Source organism: Orycteropus afer, unplaced genomic scaffold, assembly GCF_000298275.1.
Source record: "Orycteropus afer afer isolate SDZICR_OR568_19922 unplaced genomic scaffold, OryAfe1.0 scaffold00183, whole genome shotgun sequence".
Lineage (NCBI taxonomy): Eukaryota > Metazoa > Chordata > Mammalia > Tubulidentata > Orycteropodidae > Orycteropus > Orycteropus afer.
The window spans coordinates 1,269,988-1,289,467 of NW_006921770.1; the positions used below are offsets into that span (position 1 = coordinate 1,269,988).

General features: G+C 38.0%; 1 protein-coding gene across 1 annotated transcript in view; it reads left to right on the forward strand.

Annotated features, from left to right (window-relative positions):
- PRKAA2 (protein kinase AMP-activated catalytic subunit alpha 2) overlaps positions 1 to 19,480 on the forward strand; it is a 118,125-nt gene that overhangs the window by 37,027 nt on the left and 61,618 nt on the right. Inside the window, exon 2 of the mRNA XM_007947401.2 lies at positions 6,704 to 6,845. Coding sequence (XP_007945592.1) covers positions 6,704 to 6,845 — 142 coding nt within the window. The remainder of the gene's footprint in view (positions 1 to 6,703; positions 6,846 to 19,480) is intronic.

Sequence of the window (19,480 nt, forward strand, 5' to 3'; positions counted from 1 at the left end):
GTCAGTCTTGCAGGTCCCGAGTGTCCTTGGGGTTGCTGGAAAGCAGAACGTGTTCTTAAGCCCCAGGAATCTGTGAGAGCACTGTCTCTTTAAATATCCAAAATAGTCAAGCTACTTTTTAAACCTTTAAAATGGTGGCACCCTCCGGACTGGCAAAAGTCCAAAGCTCAGCCCACCTTTCTCTTCACCTTCTCTGTTTGTTCCCCAGCTACCGTGCACACTCCTCCATGCAGTCCCTGGCTAGCTGGTTAATTTTTAGGTTAATTCTTAAGTCCTACCACCACAGGAATCTGCGAGAGCACTGTCTCTCTAAATATCCAAAATAGTCAAGCCGCTTTTTAAACCTACAAAATGGCGGCATTCTCTGGACCGGCAAAAGTCCACAGTTCAGCCCACCTTTCTCTTCACCTTCTCTGTTTGTACCCCAGCCACCATGCACAATCCATGCAGTCCCTGGCTAGCAGGGTGATTTTTAGGTTAATTCTTAAGTCCTACCACCACTCGGGAATCTCCAAGGGTCTGTGCCATCAGGATCCCTCAGGATCGCTGCCACACCGCAGCTTTGTATGTCTCCTTTTTTGTTATTTTCACGCAAATTCTTCTGCTAGCTGGGGTTTAGGCCACTTCTATATCCTTCCCTTCAAGCCTCAGGGGTCCAGGGTTATCTTCTGTGTCTGTGTTAATTGGTTTCCCTTTTCTTTGTTGAAGAGGGTCTGTACAGTCTTTCTGCCTAGACCACCGTCTTGCGGGAACCACTCTTAGTTATTTTTTTAAAAAATTATTTTGTGCGATTTGGGTGAAATTTTACAAAGCAGATATATTTTACATTCAACAGTTTGTAGACATTTTGTTTTTTGATGCTGCGGTCTAACAGCTCTCCTCCCACTACCTCTCTGCAACCTTTTCCCTGTGTCCTTCTTGCATGCGTATTTCTGCCTCCCTACCTTTTTCCCTGTACAAATGCTGTCCTTCTAATCTCCCATGGTTGATTGTTCTAAGGAGTGCATCTCCCTGGTGTTGGTATTCAGCTTGTAGGCCTGTCTGTTGTTTGGCGAAGAGTTAAGCCATGGGAGTGAATTCAGTTGCAGGACTGAAGGGTGACTTGGGGCCATAGCCTCAAGGGTTTCACCAGTCTCTCTATCAGACTAGTAAACCTGATCTTTTTTTTATGATTTTGAGTTTTATTCCACATTTTTCTCCCCCTCTATCCAGTATCTCCTACACTGATCGCTTTCCAAGTGGTTGGCATTGTTAGCCAGGTACCATCATTACTGTTTTTTTAAAAAAATTTCTCTAACTCTCAGTTTCCTTATCTATAAAATTTCCTCATGGAGTTGTTATAGAGTTAAAATGAAACAGATAACATGCTTAATATAGTCTTTTAACTTCTTATAATAATAATGTTTGAAGTATGATCCAGCGTAAATCAAGGGGCAGGCCAGAAATGTTAAAAAATTTATTATACTCACAGTGTCATGGTCACATCATGCCCAGTAAGGTCACACAGGGAAAATGCAGGGGGTGGTTGCAAGTCAGATGAAGTGGGACCGTGGGCAAGTACTTTTATTGTGTTTTTCACGTGAATTATAATAGAGAGTGGTCAGAACCTGGGTGGGAGAGGTGGTGGTATTGGTCAGCTGTATAGGTAACTTCTGCCTTGAAGCCTAGCCCATTTATCAGAGGGAAACTGAACAAGCTTTTTATGTAGGTATGCAGACATGGGTAGCGAAGGTTTATTTGGTGTGGATGGTAAAACATTTTACAGAAGCTAGAAAATACGGTTAATACAATGAGCACACACGTAGATATCCACCTACTAGTTGTGCTTAGGAGCTCTGGTAGCATAGTGCCTAAGGCACTTGACTGCTAACCAGAAGGCTGGCGGTTCAAACCCACTAGCCACTCCTCGGAAGGAAGGTTGGGCAATCCTACTTCTGTAGTGATACTGCCTCGGAAACCCAAGGAGGGGTCGCTATGAGTCGGGGCCGACTCGACGGCAAATAACAACAACAACAGTTGTGCTTAACAGAGTTACGGGAAAGAATTATTAACTATCATTAAATATCCTCCTGCTACAAATCACCCTGAAGAAGCCAAGCTTTTTCTTTCAATTACTAACTTAGAAAAGTTTGTGAGATGTAGAAGAAATATCTTAGTCTTAAATCTGATTTTATTATAAGAATTCTGAGCATATTTTGCTTTCAGGTGGAATGTGATTATGAGACAACTATTTAGATTTAATTAATTGTGGCTAAGGAGCCCAGGTGGCACAGCGATTACGCATTCAGAGCTGCTAATCGAAAGGTTGGTGGTTCGAACCCACCCAGTGGCTCCATAGGAGAAAGACCTGGTGATCTGTTCCCATGAAGATTACAGCCTAGAAAACACTGTGAAACACTTCTGCTCTGTCACGTGTTGTTATGTGTTGAAAATCAACTCGATGGTACTTAACAACAAGTGCTCTGGTGGCATAATTCCTAAGGTGTTTGACTGCTAACCAGAAGGTTGGCAGTTCAAAGTCACAAGCCCCTCCTTGGAAGGAAGATTGGGCAATCTACTTCTGTAGTGATACCACCTTGGAAACCCAAGGAGGGGTGGTTATGAGTCAAATCGACTCAACGGTAGTGAGTTTGGCTTTTTTTTTTTTTTAATGTAATAGATGCTACCATAGTTCTTCAGAAAAAGGGGGGAATTATAAGTACGTTAGACTTTTTTTGACCCCAGATACCCAAATAGCTTATCAGTATCCTTAACCACTTTAAGGGATAATTTATTTGCCATTGTTTCATGGGGAAACATTCTTCATGTATATAGAGAAACTATGTATTTCCTTGGATATCATAGACACAGTAATAGTTTATCATTATATTAGTTTGTGACTGAATCCACTCACTTTTTGGTTTGCTTTCCAGTTTAAGCATGTGGCATCAAATAATAAAATTCCATGGGCTTGTCTGTTAGAGTCCTTGGACTTTATTTCTTGATCTGAAAAGATCACATATATTCTTAAAACTCCAAACTCACTGCCGTTGAGTAGGATCTGACTTATAGTGACCCCTCCTTGGGTTTCTAAGGTGATACCACTATGGAGGTAGATTGCCCAATCTTCCTTCTGAGGAGTGGAGGTGAGTTTGAACTGCCAGCCTTCTGGTTAGCAGTCAGATGTCTTAGGCACTACACCACCAAAGCTCCCTACATGTTCTTAGTATATAAAACTAAAAACCAAACCCACTACCGTCAAGTCAGATCCGACTCATAGCGACTCCTCCTTGGGTTTCTGAGGCGGTATCAGAAAGTAGATTGCCCAGCCTTCCTTTCAAGGATATATAGTATTTAATAATTTTAATTATCATATAGGAATGAAGGAATTAAACTTCTTTTTCCTATCTTATTAACAAGGGTATTAAAGTGCTGGTGGCTTTCATTGAGGCTATCAGGAATATAAGGAGAGAGTCATACTTACTAGGCATCCAGGCAAGTGTTGGGTATTTTAAAGTTCCCAATGGTGACTAATAAACTACCCAGGCATCAAAATACCAGAGAGTAAAAAGTTCCTAAAATCGATAATGTTTTTCTGGAGTTCTGGAAGCATATTTTTTTGGAATGTTTGTAAGTTGTATTGCTTGAATTTGATTTCTTCCAATTTGTTTATTTTAAATGCTGGGAAAATAACTTTCAGGTTTCATTGATGTTTTTGAGTTGATAATGTACTGCTTTAGAAAGTTATTCAGGTAAAAATAATCTCTAGGACAGGGAACTCAATTCTTCATAAATCAGTCCAAGTCATGTTTGGATTGCTCTCACTGGGAGGCATTACTGTGTTATGGTTAAACATGGTTACTTTGAATAAGACTGTTTGGGGTCACATGTCGTGCCACTGCTCACTGTGCAACCTTGAACTAGTTATTTAACTTCTCTGTGCCTCAGGTACCTCTGTACAGTTGAGGATAATAGTACTTCACAATATCAAATGCTTAATGTTGTCGAGCAACAGGGCAGCAACACTTAGAATTATGCTTATTAAATAAACTCTTTAAAATGTCATTGCTGTTTTATCATTGTTATTAACATGTTGGTCATAATGAGGTTGAAACCTAGCAAGAAATATTTAGAAAATAGTATCAGCTGTCTTCTTGGTTTTTAGCACATAGGCTGTGTGTGCCCATCAAGTGAAAGAGAGACATGATTTGGTGGAGAAATGGAAGAGAATCAGTTTAGTTGGGACATGTTGAATTTGAGGTGTTTGTGGAATATTAATTTTGAGATGTATGAATTTGAGAAGGGGAAGGATCATTGACATAAGGGTGATAATTAAAACTATGAGAGGTAAATTAGATAGTGTAAGGAGATCTCCCAAAGATATCTTGGGACTAGTTAGAAACCTGGGGATGCTAAATTTTAAAGAGAAGATGGGGGGCCAGGGTGTCATAATAAAGGAGACTAAGAGTTGTTAGGAGAACCAGAAGAGAGCAGTGCCATCAAAAATAAGGAGTGATCAGTGGTGTTCAGTGCAGCAGGGAATATAGTAAGTTAACTGAAAAATTACATGGCTTGATAATGCATTGGTGTTTGGTTTCAGTAGAGTGGTGAAGGCAGATACCAAATCACAGTTGAGTTTAGTGATGGTGATAAGAACAGAAGAGAAGACAATAAATGTGGACACCAAAACCAAACCAAACTCATTGCCATTGAGTAAACTCCGACTCATAGCGACTCCTATTGGGGTTTCATAGCTGTAAATCTTTCTAGAAGCAGACTGCCTCATCTTTCTTTTGTGGAACAGCTGGTGGCTTTGAACTGCTGACCTTTTGGTTAGCAGTCAAATGCCTTAACCAGTACACCACCAGAGCTCCTTAAATGTATACTACTCTTGAGAAATTTTGATGAGACAAATGTTGGAAACTGGAGAAAGATACAAGCTTTTCTGGGAGGGCAGATGGGAGAGAGTTGAACATGTTTCTGAATTGTAGACAAGGAGCTATTAAAAAAATTTTAGTAGAAGGAGAGTGTAAGTGGGCTCAGGGATGAAAATTGATCAGAGGGTTTGAACAGGAGGAGGGCTACAATGTTTCTGAGACTGGAGGAAGGAGAGGTGTAGATATAAGTCTTTAAGATAGATGTCCAAGGAGATATGGGAAATCACTCCTAATGACTTCATTTTCTCCAGTGAAATAGAGAAAGAATGAGTTTATCTCTTTAAAGTAATCAAAGATTGAATAACTGGTTTCAGTAGAGTGGTAAAGGTTTAGAATTGTAATTGAAGGAAATAGGAGAGGGGCTGACTGATTTGTTCCCTGACTTAGTTTGGGTTCTTTAGAGGAGCAAAATTGTTGTTGTTTTAGTGACCCCTCCTTGGGTTTCTGAGGCAGTATCACTACGCAAGTAGATTGCCCAACCTTCCTTCCAAGGAGTGGCTGGTGGGTTTGATCCGCTAGCCTTCTGGTTAGCACTCAAATGCCTTATTTAAAGATACATAGAGGGATTTACTTCAAGGAATGACTCACACAGTTGTGGGGGCTGGGAAGTCCCAAATCTGTGGGTCAGGTGGCAGGCTGACGAGTTCTGCAGGCTATGTCCCAAGAACTGGGAGTCAGGTGATTAAGAAGAGTGCAGGGTCAAGAGAGAGAGCCTTGCCAGAGCATGTATTTATATATTGAAGGCAGACCACACCCCCAAGGAAACTCTCCTTTCAACTGATCACATCAAATGATCATGTCAGATCATGCCATGGAGGTGATTACATTATATTGTACTATTGAAGAGTAATAAGTCCAGTGTCTGCCAACCATTGAGAAATCAGCCCAGCCAAGCTGACACATAACATTAACCATCACATTGCCTAAATAGGTATTTTTTCATCTTTACCACAGCACATTTTAAGGATATCACTATTAGTATGGATACCATGAATATATCATGTGAAAGGAGAAGGACTATTGTTTCACTTAATGCAACATATATTATTTAGTATCTACTGTGTGCAAAGCACTGTGCTACATGCTTCCTGGAAGATTCAGATGAGTACTGTCTGTCTTATTCAAAGAGGATATGAGTTAATAGCTCATGCCATATGATTTGTCACATACACAATTGTTTATAATAGGCAAAAAATGGTAAATGCATGAGTTTTACAAATATACTGTGAGAGTTTAAAAGGGATAGAGATTCCCATAGGATATGGGGAAATAGGAAGGCTTTATAGAAAAGGCAAAAAAAAAAAAGGGGGGGGGCGGGGGGCTACATGTGGAATTTCTGATGAAGTAGTAATGAAAGTCATTATGAATTTTTAATTTATTATAGGAGTTAGTCATTTATGCTTCTACAATGCAATGACTGGCACTGCGCAGAAGACAGAGAGAGAGATTAATAGAACACAGTACATTTTATTCTGACTGAAACATGTTCTAAATTTTATATTTTTATGTAGGAATATAGAATTCAGCAGTCTTTTCCACAAATGTTTAATGACCATCTCTGTGCTAGGTGCTGAGGCTTCATAGATGACTTAAATACAGGTTCCATCCTCAAGGATACATACTCTGGTAGAGAGACAAGGGAAAAGAAGTAACTTCAGTTCTGTGCAATAAGTGATACAAAGCAGTGTGTATGACTAAAGAAATTTGGGGATGCAATAGGAAGAAGCATGAATAAATGATTACTTTGCTATGACTACAGCATTTTTTTCCCTTTTTGTTTTCTTTAGTTGGAGAACATCAACTGACAGGCCATAAAGTAGCAGTTAAAATCTTAAATAGACAGAAGATTCGCAGTTTAGATGTTGTTGGAAAAATAAAACGAGAAATTCAAAATCTGAAACTCTTTCGTCATCCTCATATTATCAAACTGTAAGTAGTTTTGTATGATAGTACAAAAGAGAAAACTGTCTTGAATTATTTTTTATGAATTTACAAATAATTATTTCCAATTAACTCCTTGAAAAATATACCATTTCTCATATTCATGTCAACAAGTGTTCATTTGTTTAACCTTCATCAATCCTTTTTTGCAGACTTTTGCTTTAGAATTAAAAGTCATTGTTTAAAAATTGGTGATGTATTCAAGTGATAAATATAGCCTTGAAAATTGACTCTTAACTCTAGTTAGTATTCACTTTAATGGTCATCTAAGACTTTGATATTCCTTAATTCATTTTGTAGTTTTTTCTAGTTACCTTTCATTAGCATCTGGATATTTTCTTTTTAGAAAAGGTGAAAGCAACTGTTAATGATTATTAACCATAGTATATTATGTGTAGAATTGCAGTTATTACTGTAATTACTCATGTTGTTGTTGTTGTTATGTGCTGTCGAGTCAAACCTGACTCATAGTGACCCCTCCTTGGGTTTCCAAGGCAGTATCGCTAAGGAAGTAGGATTGCCCAGCCTTCCTTCTGAGAAGTGGCTGGTGGGTTTGAACTGCCAGCCGTCTGGTTAGCAGGCAAGTGTCTTAGCCGCTATGCTACCAAAGCTCCCGTAATTACTAATAGCAAAGCCAAATGAATTTGTTTTTGAATGAAACAAGTTACAAACTTTAAAGATATAATAAATATTAAAACATCATTAATTAAATTTAAGATAAATATGATAATTAAAAATAGACAAAACTCAGAGAAAATTTAGATATTATATATGTGACAGTATCTCTTAAATTATTTGGAGCTACACCTTAATACTTGTTAAGTGTAGCATGATAGGCACTGAAAATTATCTTTATTTTTCATCTTAAAGCTTGAATAAGGTAAATAAATATTAACCTTACCTACGGTGTACCTGGTGGTTGCCAGGAACTCTGCTGAGCATTTTTCATATATAATTTCACTAAGAATAATTTCACTTCAGATAAGCCTATAAAGGAGATATTATTATCCTCATTTTATAGACTAGGAAACTGCACATCTAGAGAGGATCAGCAGCTTGTCCACGGAGGCACAGCTAGTAAGTTGCAAAGATGCTAGAGTGGAGAGTAACAGCATGGCATTTGGAGTGTCACATTTGAACTCAGCACCCATTTTAAGAGAAAAATACATTTGTAGATCTCTGGGTTTGACTTAGTTATTTTTAATGTATTGTTTCTTAAATATGTAGAAACAATGAACTAGGTATAAACTCCATATACTTACAGCTTCAATACAATCATGGAACCAAAATAAATTTACAATTTAAATACAAATTGAACTGAAATTAATGAAATTACAAATAGTATCAGTAGTATAATATGACAAATAATGTGCTTTTGCTACCTGCAAACTATTGTTACTCAATTTAATAGTAGAAGGAGGTCTAATATTCTGTATTTTCATTCAAATAATAATTGCTACAGAAAAAAGCTGTTCATATAAGTATATTGTAAAAAGTATAGTGATATCTTTGAGACTTTGTTGGCTAGTTCATTATATTAAAAAAAAAAACCAAACTACCATCAAGTTGATTATGACTCATAGTGACCCCCATTGGGTTTTCAAGGCTGTAATCTTTACGGAAGTAGATTACCTCATCTTCCTCCCATGGAGCACCTGGTGGGTTTGAACTGCCGACCTTCTGGTTAATAGCCACATGCCTTACCCACTGTACAACCAGAGCTCCTAGTTCATTATATATTTAGCCTAATCTGTGTCAGTAAGCAGTCTTTCAGTGTTAGTGTTAATGTGTAACCACTTGATAACCCTGTAGACTTACATTGTTTACCTGATGACTAGGCTAACACAGTAGCTGTGCTAGGCAGACTAATGGTCTGCAAAGATGTCCGTGTCCTAATACCTGTAAACATGTTAGTTTACATGCCAAAGGGGAATGAAAGTTACCAATGGAATTAAGGTTACTAATAAACTTATCTTAAAATAGGGAGAGTAGACTGGATTATCTGAATGGGTCCAGTATAATCACAGGGGTCTTTAAAATAACAGAGGGAGACAGAAGAAGAGTGAGAGAGAGGACTTCCTGTGATTATGGAAGCAAGGTCAGAAGGGTAAGATGTGAGAAGGACTGGACTGGCCACTGCTTCTCTTAAAGGTGGAGGAAAGGGAGTCATGAGTCAAAGAATGAAGGTGATTCCTAAAAGCTGGAAAATGCAAGGAAATAGATTCTTCCCCACACTACATAAAGCAATACAGCTCTGCTTAAACCTTGATTTTAGCTCAATGAAACTTATTGGACTTCTAACCTATAGAACTATAAGATAATGAATTAATGTTGTTTTAAGCTACTAAATTTCAAGTATAGCAGCAGTAGGAAACTGATACAGTAGCATTCTTGAAATCCTTAAATGAATGGCTGAGTCATTTATTGCTGGGATTTGAAACATTTGTTTAGTCTTTACCACTACATTTATTGCTAGTGAACTGTACCAAATCCGTATATATTCTTTAACGGTATGTTCAGTGAATTTAATATTTAAAGTTTTTAGTTTTCAGCTTTGAGCTTAATCTGTTCAGCCACATTGCTTCTTTAATTGTGGATATAATTTTTTCTTTTTTTAGAGGACTCAAGTATTCTTGCAACAAAACAAGCTTATTGCCATAACCTCTAATAGTGTTATTGATTTAAACTGGGAGAGAGACCTGATCCTTTGAGTGGTTTTGTTTGTTCTGTGCAGTCTTGGAATAATTGCCAAGAATAGTTTCCTTGTGGCAGAATGGGCCTCTAGAATTAGTAAGAAAGTTTAAACATTAAATACTACGAATGAAGGATATTTATTGCGTGATTTCTTTCAAATTGGAGGAAACATATTATCAGCCTAAAACCCACCAAGGGAAAATTAAAAGGTGCAAGTAGGGTTTAAAGGAAAATTCAAGGTTTAAAATAAACTAGAATTTGTTGAATTGGGATTTGTCCTTGTTTTTCTTTCCCCCATAGTTTTTTGGGAAACTTGATTTTAACTCATCAAAATATCATTACTTTCTCATTTGATAGAGGCAGTTTTTCTTTTATCTTAAAGGAGTTCTGGTGGTGTGGTGGTTAAAGCATTTGGCTGCTAACCAAAAGGTCAGCTGAACCCACCAGCCACTCCATGGGAGAAAGATGAGGCAGTCTGCTTCTGTAAAGATTTATGGCCTTGGAAAACCTATGAGGCAGTTAGTTCTACTTTGCCCTATAGGATCTCTATGAGTCAGAATTGACTCTATGGCATTGGGTTTGGTTTTTTGTTTAATCTTTATCTTAAAACCTCTGGGCAGTTTTTTAACATTGTTAACCACCAGTACCACCTTGAAATGCTGTCATTCCTAAGTTTTCATGACACCACAGTCTTCAGATTTTCTTGTTCCATTTTTGCTTCCTCTTAAACCTTTCTCTTATGGACCCTTCTTTATCTACCTGACTGTTAAAAATTGATGTATTTCTGTATTCTGAGCTAGCTCAGCCTTCTTAGTGAGCCCTCTTTGGATGACCCCTTCTACTATCAGAGTTTCATTTGTAATCTCTGTGCTAAAGACTTGCAAATCTTTATTTTTCTCCCAGATACTTCTCTGGAGTTCTGAAGGTATGTATCCAAATTTTTATTGGATGTTTCCATCCTGGAGGAATGAAAGTGTAAAGAACAGGTGTGTTAGGAACAAACAGTCCAATCTGGCTGTAAGACAGAGTAATGGAGGGAAATAAGGCTTGAAAGGTCAGCTATTGACTCATTCATTGAACAAGTGGCACCATTCTAAGCACTAGATTACACCTGTGAACAAAAATACAACAATAGCAAAATCCTTGCCATTATAGAGGCTAAATCCCTGCCATTGTGTGTGTGTATAGTTGGGGTGAGTAAAATAGATAATAAACCACATATTAGTAAAATATATAGTGTGTGAGTAAAAGAGAAGAAGGAATATGCCATGCCAGATATCTGGGGGAGGAGTGTTTTAGGCAGAGGGAACAACAAATACAAAAAGTCTGAGGTGGAAATTTCTGTAGACCAGAGATAAGGGAGCAGAGTAATCTAGGGTAATGGAGTAAGAGATGAGATCAGAGACATAAAGAGGAGTCAGATTAAATAGAGGATTATAAACCTTGGCTTTTACTCCAAGTAAGATGGGAAGCCATTGGACAGTTTCACTCAAAGATGTGATGTTGCCTGACTTATATTCAAAAAGTATCACTGGCTCCACTGTTGAGAATAGATTGTAGCTGGCCAAAAGCCAAAGCAGGAAAACCAGCCAGAACTCAACTGCAGTAATCTGGGTGAAAGGTGATGGTGGCTTAGAATATAGTTTGGAGGTGTTGAGAAGTAATCAGTCTATATATACTTTCAAGGTAGAGTTAAGAGTAATTGTTGATGGATTAGATGTAGGATGATGGATTAGATGAGAGAAGCCAAGGAAGATTCCAAGGTTTTATTTTGGGCAAGAATGGAATTGTCATTGACTTAGAGAAGATTGTAGGGGCAACACATGTGAAGTGGAGTACTGGGGGTGGTTATCAATAATTTAGTTTTGGTCTTAATGACATTGAGATGCTTATTAGTCATCCAAGTAGAGCTTCAATAAAAGAATGTAAGAAAAGAAAACAAACAACAGAGATGGAAGGGCAACCTATAGATTAAAAGACATAAGAGACTCATCAACCAATTGCAATACATGACTTGTATTTGGATACTAATTCAACAAAAGTATAAAAGCAAACAACAGCAAAAAAGTAGAAGAGAATCAAGAAATCCTCTGATTGGATATTTGATGATATTCATGATTTGTTACATTTATGCATGATGATATTGTATATATAACTATATAAACATACACACACCCAAACATATGTGTAAATACATAGACACAAAAATGCATTTTAAAAAATTACAATCCTTTAGAGATAGCCACAGCTATATCCAGAGGAAGGGAAAGCCTAATTGAAAATAGATATTTTTATAAAATTAAAAATCAAGACATATGAATTATCTTAAATTCTAGAATATTACAGAAAATACTGCTTTATTCTCTATGTCTTCACATAAATAATAAAAGCATCATCAACTCAGTAAAATTGGTTACAAAATATGAGCAACCATTTCATAAAGAAGAAATGTATGTAGCATTTTATCAGTGTTGGAGAATGTGTAAATCTATAGACTCTCTTACCTATTTCTAGAATCTCTTTGGAAAACAGTTGGCATTCTCTCCTAAAATTCAAAATTCACATATGTTATGACTCAGCAGTTTCACCTATAGGCATATACCAAAGAGAAAATCTTGACCATGTATAAGAAGGTTCACAGCAGCACTATTTATAATAGCAGAATTTTAGTAACAACATAAATAACCTTTAATGGTAGAATGAATGGATAAATATTTCTTCCATTAATAGGACAGTAGATGAATAATAGAATATAATGGTATACAGTGGTCTAATTGAATAGCTATTTATTGTTGTTGTTATGTGCCGTAGAGTTGGACCTGACTCATAGCGACCCCTCCTTGGGTTTCCGAGGCAGTATCACTACAGAAGTAGATTGCCCAACCTTCCTTCCGAGGAGTGGCTGGTGGGTTTGAATCGCCAGCCATTTGGTTAGCAGTCAAGTGCCTTAGGATACGATTGACTATCAATCACATAATGCCAGAAAATTACATATAGCATAATACTATTTTTATAATGCTTGTTGTTGTTATATGCTGTCGAGTCATCTCTGACTCAGTGACCCTTTGTACAGCAGAATGAAATACTGCCTGGTCCTGTGCCAGCCTCACAGTCCCTACTATACCTGAGCCCTTCACTGCAGCCACTGCATCAATCCATCTTGTTGAGGGTCTTCCCCTCCTTTGTTGACCCTTCACTTTACCAGTGGTGACATCCTTCTCCAGAGAATGGTCCCTTCTGACAACATGACCAAAGTAGGTGAGATGAGGTCTGGCCATTCTGGCTTCCGAGGAGTGTTCTGGCTGGACTTCTTCCAGAACAGATTTGTTAGTTCTTTCAGCAGTTCACGGTACTTTCGGCATTCTTTGCCAGCATCACAGCTCAAAACACCAACTCTTCTTCGGTCTTCCTTATTCATTGTCCAGCTCTGACATGCATTAGAGGTGATTGAAAATACCATGGTTTGTGTTAGGTGCGTCTTAGTCTTCAAGGAGACGTCTTTGCTCTTCATCACTTGAAAGAAGTCTTTTGCAACAGATTTATTCAATGCAATATGTCTTTTGGTATCTTGACTGCTGCTTCCATTGGTGTTTATAATGCTAAGAACTATGAAAATGTAAAAACATATGACTATGATTGACGTGTGTGCATACACATGTATTTGCGCACATACATGCAGAGATAAAACTCTGAAAGATGGAAAGCAAGGCAAGGGTGAACAAGGTATTCAGAATAATGGCTGCCTTAGGTGGGGAGAAGCAATGAGTTGGTAAGGGTGTCTGTATAGTTAGATGAAGGTTATTCAAGGTTCTGACTTTTTGTTTGGGTGGTGGGTGGTACTTACTAGATTATTAAAAAAAGGAATTAATAAATAAAAAGAGGCCATTCACGGGCCAGTGAAGACAGAATGTCGTTGAGTCAGGGATAATGATTACTACATTTTTATATATCTGAGTTCTAATTAAAGAAAAATATTATTCTATATGTATAAACCAAACCCAAGACCACTACCAGTGAGTCAATTCTAACTAGTATTGGTAAAGCTATATAAATAATAGTTTGTAAATCTCTATAGATTACCCACCAAAAAGGTATATTCATGAATGTTGATTTTTGCCTAACTTTAGAAGAACTTTTTTTTTCCCTTGAATTTTATATGCTATTTTATAAGGAGACTTCCTAAAAAATACATGTAACTTGACCATTTGGAATGCATTGGGTGTAGGTTTTTCTGTATAACTGAGTTTTTTTAGCTTAATTAGAAATGCCATTTTTGAAAAATGTTTCTATAACACGTTAGTTTACTTTCCTAGAGTATTAAGAAAATAATGATAGCATGTGAGTTTCATGATTGGATTTCTTATAATGCTTCATTATAACTAAGTATTATTTTAGAGGGCACAAGAGATTTGGTTTACTCTGGCAAGGATTAGAACATAATCCTGGAATTTGCCTTTTCACTAAATCCTTAATACGAAGCTAAGTTTTTAGGGCTTCTCTTTTCTAAAAGTTATGTTTCCCTTTCTCCCCACCCCTTTCTAGTTATTTGAAATTTTATTGACTGATGTTTTGCTATAATTTTTCGGTCTTAAATTATTCTAGCTCTGGCTCTATACTGTTCACATTGTTTCAAAGTGATACTTTATTCACCATATATTTATTTAGATATCTATGTTGTTATAGGCACTTTTCTACGTACACATTCATTAATCTAATAATCATAATGAATGTATAATTACAAAGTGAATGCAAGAGCTTTGAAAGTAAAGAGATGGTTGTGTGAGCAAAAAGGAACCTTTCCTAGGCTTAGGAAGTGAGTGACCTTTAAGCTGAGATCTAAGGGATGACATGACTAGCAGCCGGTCAAAGACTGAAGTCTAAGGGTCATGGTTCAGGTTAGCAGTAATAGTTTATATATAGGTCCTGAGGGTAGCACACTGCCTAAGGCATCTGACTGCTAACCAGAAGGTTGGTGGTTCAAACCCACCAGCCACTCTGTGGAAGGAAGACTGAACAATCTATTTCTGTAAAGATTTACTGCCTCAGAAATCCAGTGGGGGTTCCTATGATCAAATAGCTAAAAAATAGTGTGTGACTGGAGTGTTGTGAATCAAAGATGAGCTAAAATGAGAAGCAGGGTCCTGATTTATTCAAAACATAGGAACAGTAAGAAGCCTCTGAAGGTTTTTAATTAGGAGGCTACCTAAGATCAGAGTTGTATTTTGTGTTTAAAAAAAAAAAGTTTCATGTCTTTCTTCTGCCTAGACTCTAAGCTCCACAAATAGAACACCTAGAGGTCTCATCAAGTATAATACAAGTAGATACTCAATAAAAATTAAATGTCACCATTAAGTTTTTTAGTAGTTATGGGTAAGTTTATTATTATTATTATTTTTAAAACTTTATAATGTTTAGTTTTTTCAACTGTAATGCTAAAAATAATATCTCAAAGTTATTATGAAGATTAATGAAGCAAAATATGTGAGGTACTTAGTAAAGTTCCTGGCACATGGTAAGTGCTCAGTAAATGCCTTCAGTGAGGATGATGGCTGCCTTGGAGTTACAGGTGTCATGAAATACAGTAAAACCTGGGAAAGTTGGAGCCTGTGTAAGGCAGAAACCTGTCAGAGAAGGAAAACTAAAATATTTTCCATCAAAATGAGTGATAGAAAAGTGATAAAACAGTACCCTGTCAAAGGCAAAAGACTTGTGAGGCCTAGAAAAATAAGGCAGTCCTATCAGGGTCTGGCTCTCACAAGTTTCACTGTAGTTTAATCCAACAATCTAGGTTAAACACCTGCAGTATAGTCTGAGGAATCAGCATTAAATTCATTGATTAGAATCTCATCACTTCTTTTCTCTTATGCCCACAAAATGTACAGAGCAGAAAAGTGAGAATTCTGTTAATAAATGAAATCAGGCCACAGTGAAAGGGATATAGTTGATGCTCCTGCTCTATGCTGCTTAGTTTATTTGATCAGAGTTTGGTTCCTGTTAAGATAGCTTTTATCTTATCTACCATTTCTGCTAGACTTCCTAGGTAAAATTTCCTTTGCACAGTTCATTTAAAGTAGTCTCAATTTTATTCCTCAGTTATATTCATTTCTTTTATATAAAGTGGGATACCTTATCATGTTTCATCCCAAAGACTGATTGCTATTAGAAATATTTCTTCTGAAAAATATATAATCTCTCATTTTCAATATTATAGCTTTAATATTTTAAATATTTCACATATTTAATTTATATATGATGTCTCTTTAAATTTTTAGTCTATAGTTTTATCACCAAATTCCTGGCCATTTTCCCTTCTCTTTAAGAGGAAATAAATAGTGCCTGGCTCCCAATGCCAACTACTAGGAAGGTCATCAAAATTAGAACTCCTGGATAGTGTGGGAGAAAAATGTGGAACAAAATTCAAAAGCCTAAAACAACCCCCAGAATTACTGATCAGATAAAGATTGGTGACCCCCCCCCCCCCAAATACTATGGCCCTTTCAGTCCTGGAAGTGAACTCACTCCTGTGGCTTAACTCTCAGCCAGATAATAGGCCTATGAGCTGAACAATTTATACCAGGGAGATATAATTAGAACAGTCAATCATGCTGGGAGATCAAAAGGGTGGGATTTGCCTGAGGAGAAAGCTAGGGAGACAGAAATGCATAGGTAAGAAGGGTACAGGAAAAGGGTAATCAGAGAGAGGAAGTAGAACTTGTTGTTAGGTACTGTCGAGTCATCTCTGACTCATAGAGACCCTATGCACAGGAGAATGAAACACTGCCCGGTCTTGTGCCAGCCTCACGATCCTTACTATACCTGAGTCCATCATTGCAGTCACTGTGTCAATCCATTTTATTGAGGGCCTTTCCCTTCTTTGTTGACCCTCTACTTTACCAAGCATGATACCCTTTTCCAGGGAATGGTTCCTTCTGACAACATGGCCAAAGTAGGTGAGATGAAGTCTGGCTATTCTCGCTTCCAAGGAGCATTCTGGCTGCACTTCTTGCAGGACAGATTTGTTAGTCCTTTTAGCAGACCATGGTATTCTCAGCATTCTTCTCCAGCAGCACAACTCAAAAGCATCCACTCTTCCTTGGTCTTCCTTATTCATTTTCCAGCTTTCACATGCACATGAGGTGATTAAAAATACCATGGCTTGGGTTAGGCGTACCTTTGTCTTCAAGGAGACATCTTTGCTCTTCATCACTTGAAAGAGGTCTTTTGCAGCAGATTTGTCCAATGCAGTACATTGTCTGATGTCTTGACTGCTGCTTTCATTGGTGTTGATTGTAGAACCAAGTAATATGAAGTCCTTGACAACTTCAGTCTTTTCTTTATTTATCATGAACCTGTTTATTGGATGAGTTGTGAGGATTTTTGTTTTCTTTGTATTGAAGTATAATCCATACTGCAGACTGTAGTCTCTAGTCTTCATCAGTAAATGCTTCAAGTCATCCTCACTTTCAGCAAGCAGAGTTGTGTTATCTGCATATCACAGGTTGTTAATGAGTCTTCCTCCAATCCTGATGCCACATTCTTCTTCATATAATCCAGTTTCTCGGATTATTTGCTCAGCATGCAGTTTAAGTATGGTGAAAGGATACAACCTTGATGCACTCCCTTCTTGATTTTGAACCATGCAGTATATGCTTGTTCTGTTCGAATGACAGCCTCCTGATCTATGTACAGATTCTTCATGAGTATAATCAAGTGTTTTGGAATTCCTATTCTTCTCAGTGTTATCCACAATTTGTTATGTTCCACACAGTTGAATGCTTTTGCATAGTCAATAAAACATAAACATCTTTTCTGGTACTCTTTGCTTTCAGCTAAGATCCATCTGCAATGATATTCCTCATTCCATGTTCTCTTCTGAATCAGCTTGCATTTCTGCAATCTCTCTTGTCAATATACTGCTGCAACTGTTTTTGAATTATCTTCAGTAAGATTTTACTTGCATGTGATATTAATGATAGCGTTCAATAATTTCCACGTTCTGTGGGATCACTTTTCTTTGGAATGGGTACAAATATGGATCTCTTCCAGTCAGTTGGCCAGGTAGCTGTCTTCCAAATCTCTTAGCATAGCTGAGTGAGTGCCTCCAGCCGGGCATCTGTTTGTTGAAACATCTCAATGGGTATTCCATCAATTCACGGAACCTTGTTCACCAGTTCTTTCAGTGAGTGCAGCTTGGACTTCTTCTTCAGTACCATTGGTTATTGATCATATGTCACCTCCTGAGGTGGATGAACATTAACCAGTTCTTTTTGGTATAGTGACTCTGTGTATTCCTTCCATTGTCTTTTGATGTTTCCTGCATCATTCAATATTTTGCCCATAAAAAAACCCCACCAAACTCACTGCTGTCGAGTTGGCTCCGACTCATAGCGACCCCTTCTTGGGTTTCTGAGGCAGTATCACTACGGAAGTAGATTGCCCAGCCTTCCTTCTGAGGAGTGGCTGGTGGGTTTGAACCTCCAGCTTTCTGGTTAGCAGTCAAATGCCTTAGGCACTACACTGCCAGAGCTCCTAGATCTTTGAGTATTGCAACTCAGGGCTTAAATTTTTTCCTCAGTTCTTTCAGCTTGAGAAACGCCTACCATGTTCTTCCCTTTTGGTTTTCTAACTCCAGGTCTTTGCAGAGTTCATTATAGTAATTGACTTTGTCTTCTTGAACTGCTCTTTGAAATCTTCTGTTCAGCTCTTTGATCTTGTCATTTCTTCCATTTGCTTTAGCTACTCTCTAATGAGGGGCAAGTTTCAAAGTCTCTTCTGACATCCGTTTGGGTCTTTTCTTCCCTTCTTGTATTTTTTTTTTTTTTTTTAATTGCAATTTGGGTGAAAGTTTACAGAACAAATTCACTTTCCATACAGCAGCTCACATACACTTTGTCTCATGACATTGACTGAAATTTCCCACAATGCAACAGCTCCCCTCCCACTTCCTCACCATAGTTACCTCTTCCCTGTGTCTTTCCCTCCATGCATTTCTGCCCCCTGAGCTGTCTCCCTGTACATACACAGCCCTTCTATTCTCCCATGATTGATCTCTCCAAGTAGTGTACCTAGCTAATGTAAATGTTCAGCTCATATGCCTGTCTTTTGTTTGCCTGGAAGCCATAGGAGTGGGTTGAGTACCAGTCCTGAAGGGCAGCTAGGGCCATAGTCTCAGTGGTTCCATCAGGCTCTATCAGACCAGCAAACCTGGTCCTTTTTTTTTTTATTTTTAAATGATTTTGAGTTCTCCCACTCTGTCTAGGATATCCTACAGAGATTCCCATCCAAGTGGTTGACAATGGTAGTTGAGCCCCATCTAGTTGTTCTGGTCTCATATAGGCTGGTGTACCAATCACTTGGACTAATTGTTTCCAAGTATGATAGTTGGAGCTTTGTGTCAACTTGGCTGGGCCACAATTCTGTGTGGTTTAAGCTGTTGTGATGTGGTTATTCCCATGATGGGATCATGTTTGAGCAGGCAATCTGTTGAAAGGGAGTGGCCTGCTTCCAGTATATCCAAGGACATCCTGGGAAAAGAGACATTCTTCTGTGTATCGGGATTCTGTTGTGCTGCCTACAACTGTCCGTGAGTGAACAGTCCACCATTCGTCCTGGAGATCTTGGATTCATCATTTGTCAGAGTCAACAGCCAGTGTACTGCCTGCTAGCCTTGAGCTCCACAGCCCCTGTGGTTGCACAAGTCTGGAAAAGCCTCCAGCTTGACATGGAAAAGCCTCCAGCTTGACGTTTGATCCAGGAACTTTGGACTTGCCAACTTCTATAAGTGTGTGAGCCATTTTCCTAAGATAAATTTCTCTCTCTCTCTCTCTCTATATATATAAGCTTTACTGGTGTTGTTTCTCTAGAGAACCCAGTCTAACACACCAAGCATCTTTGGTTTTCTTCATTCTTCTTTGCTCTGGACAAGAAGA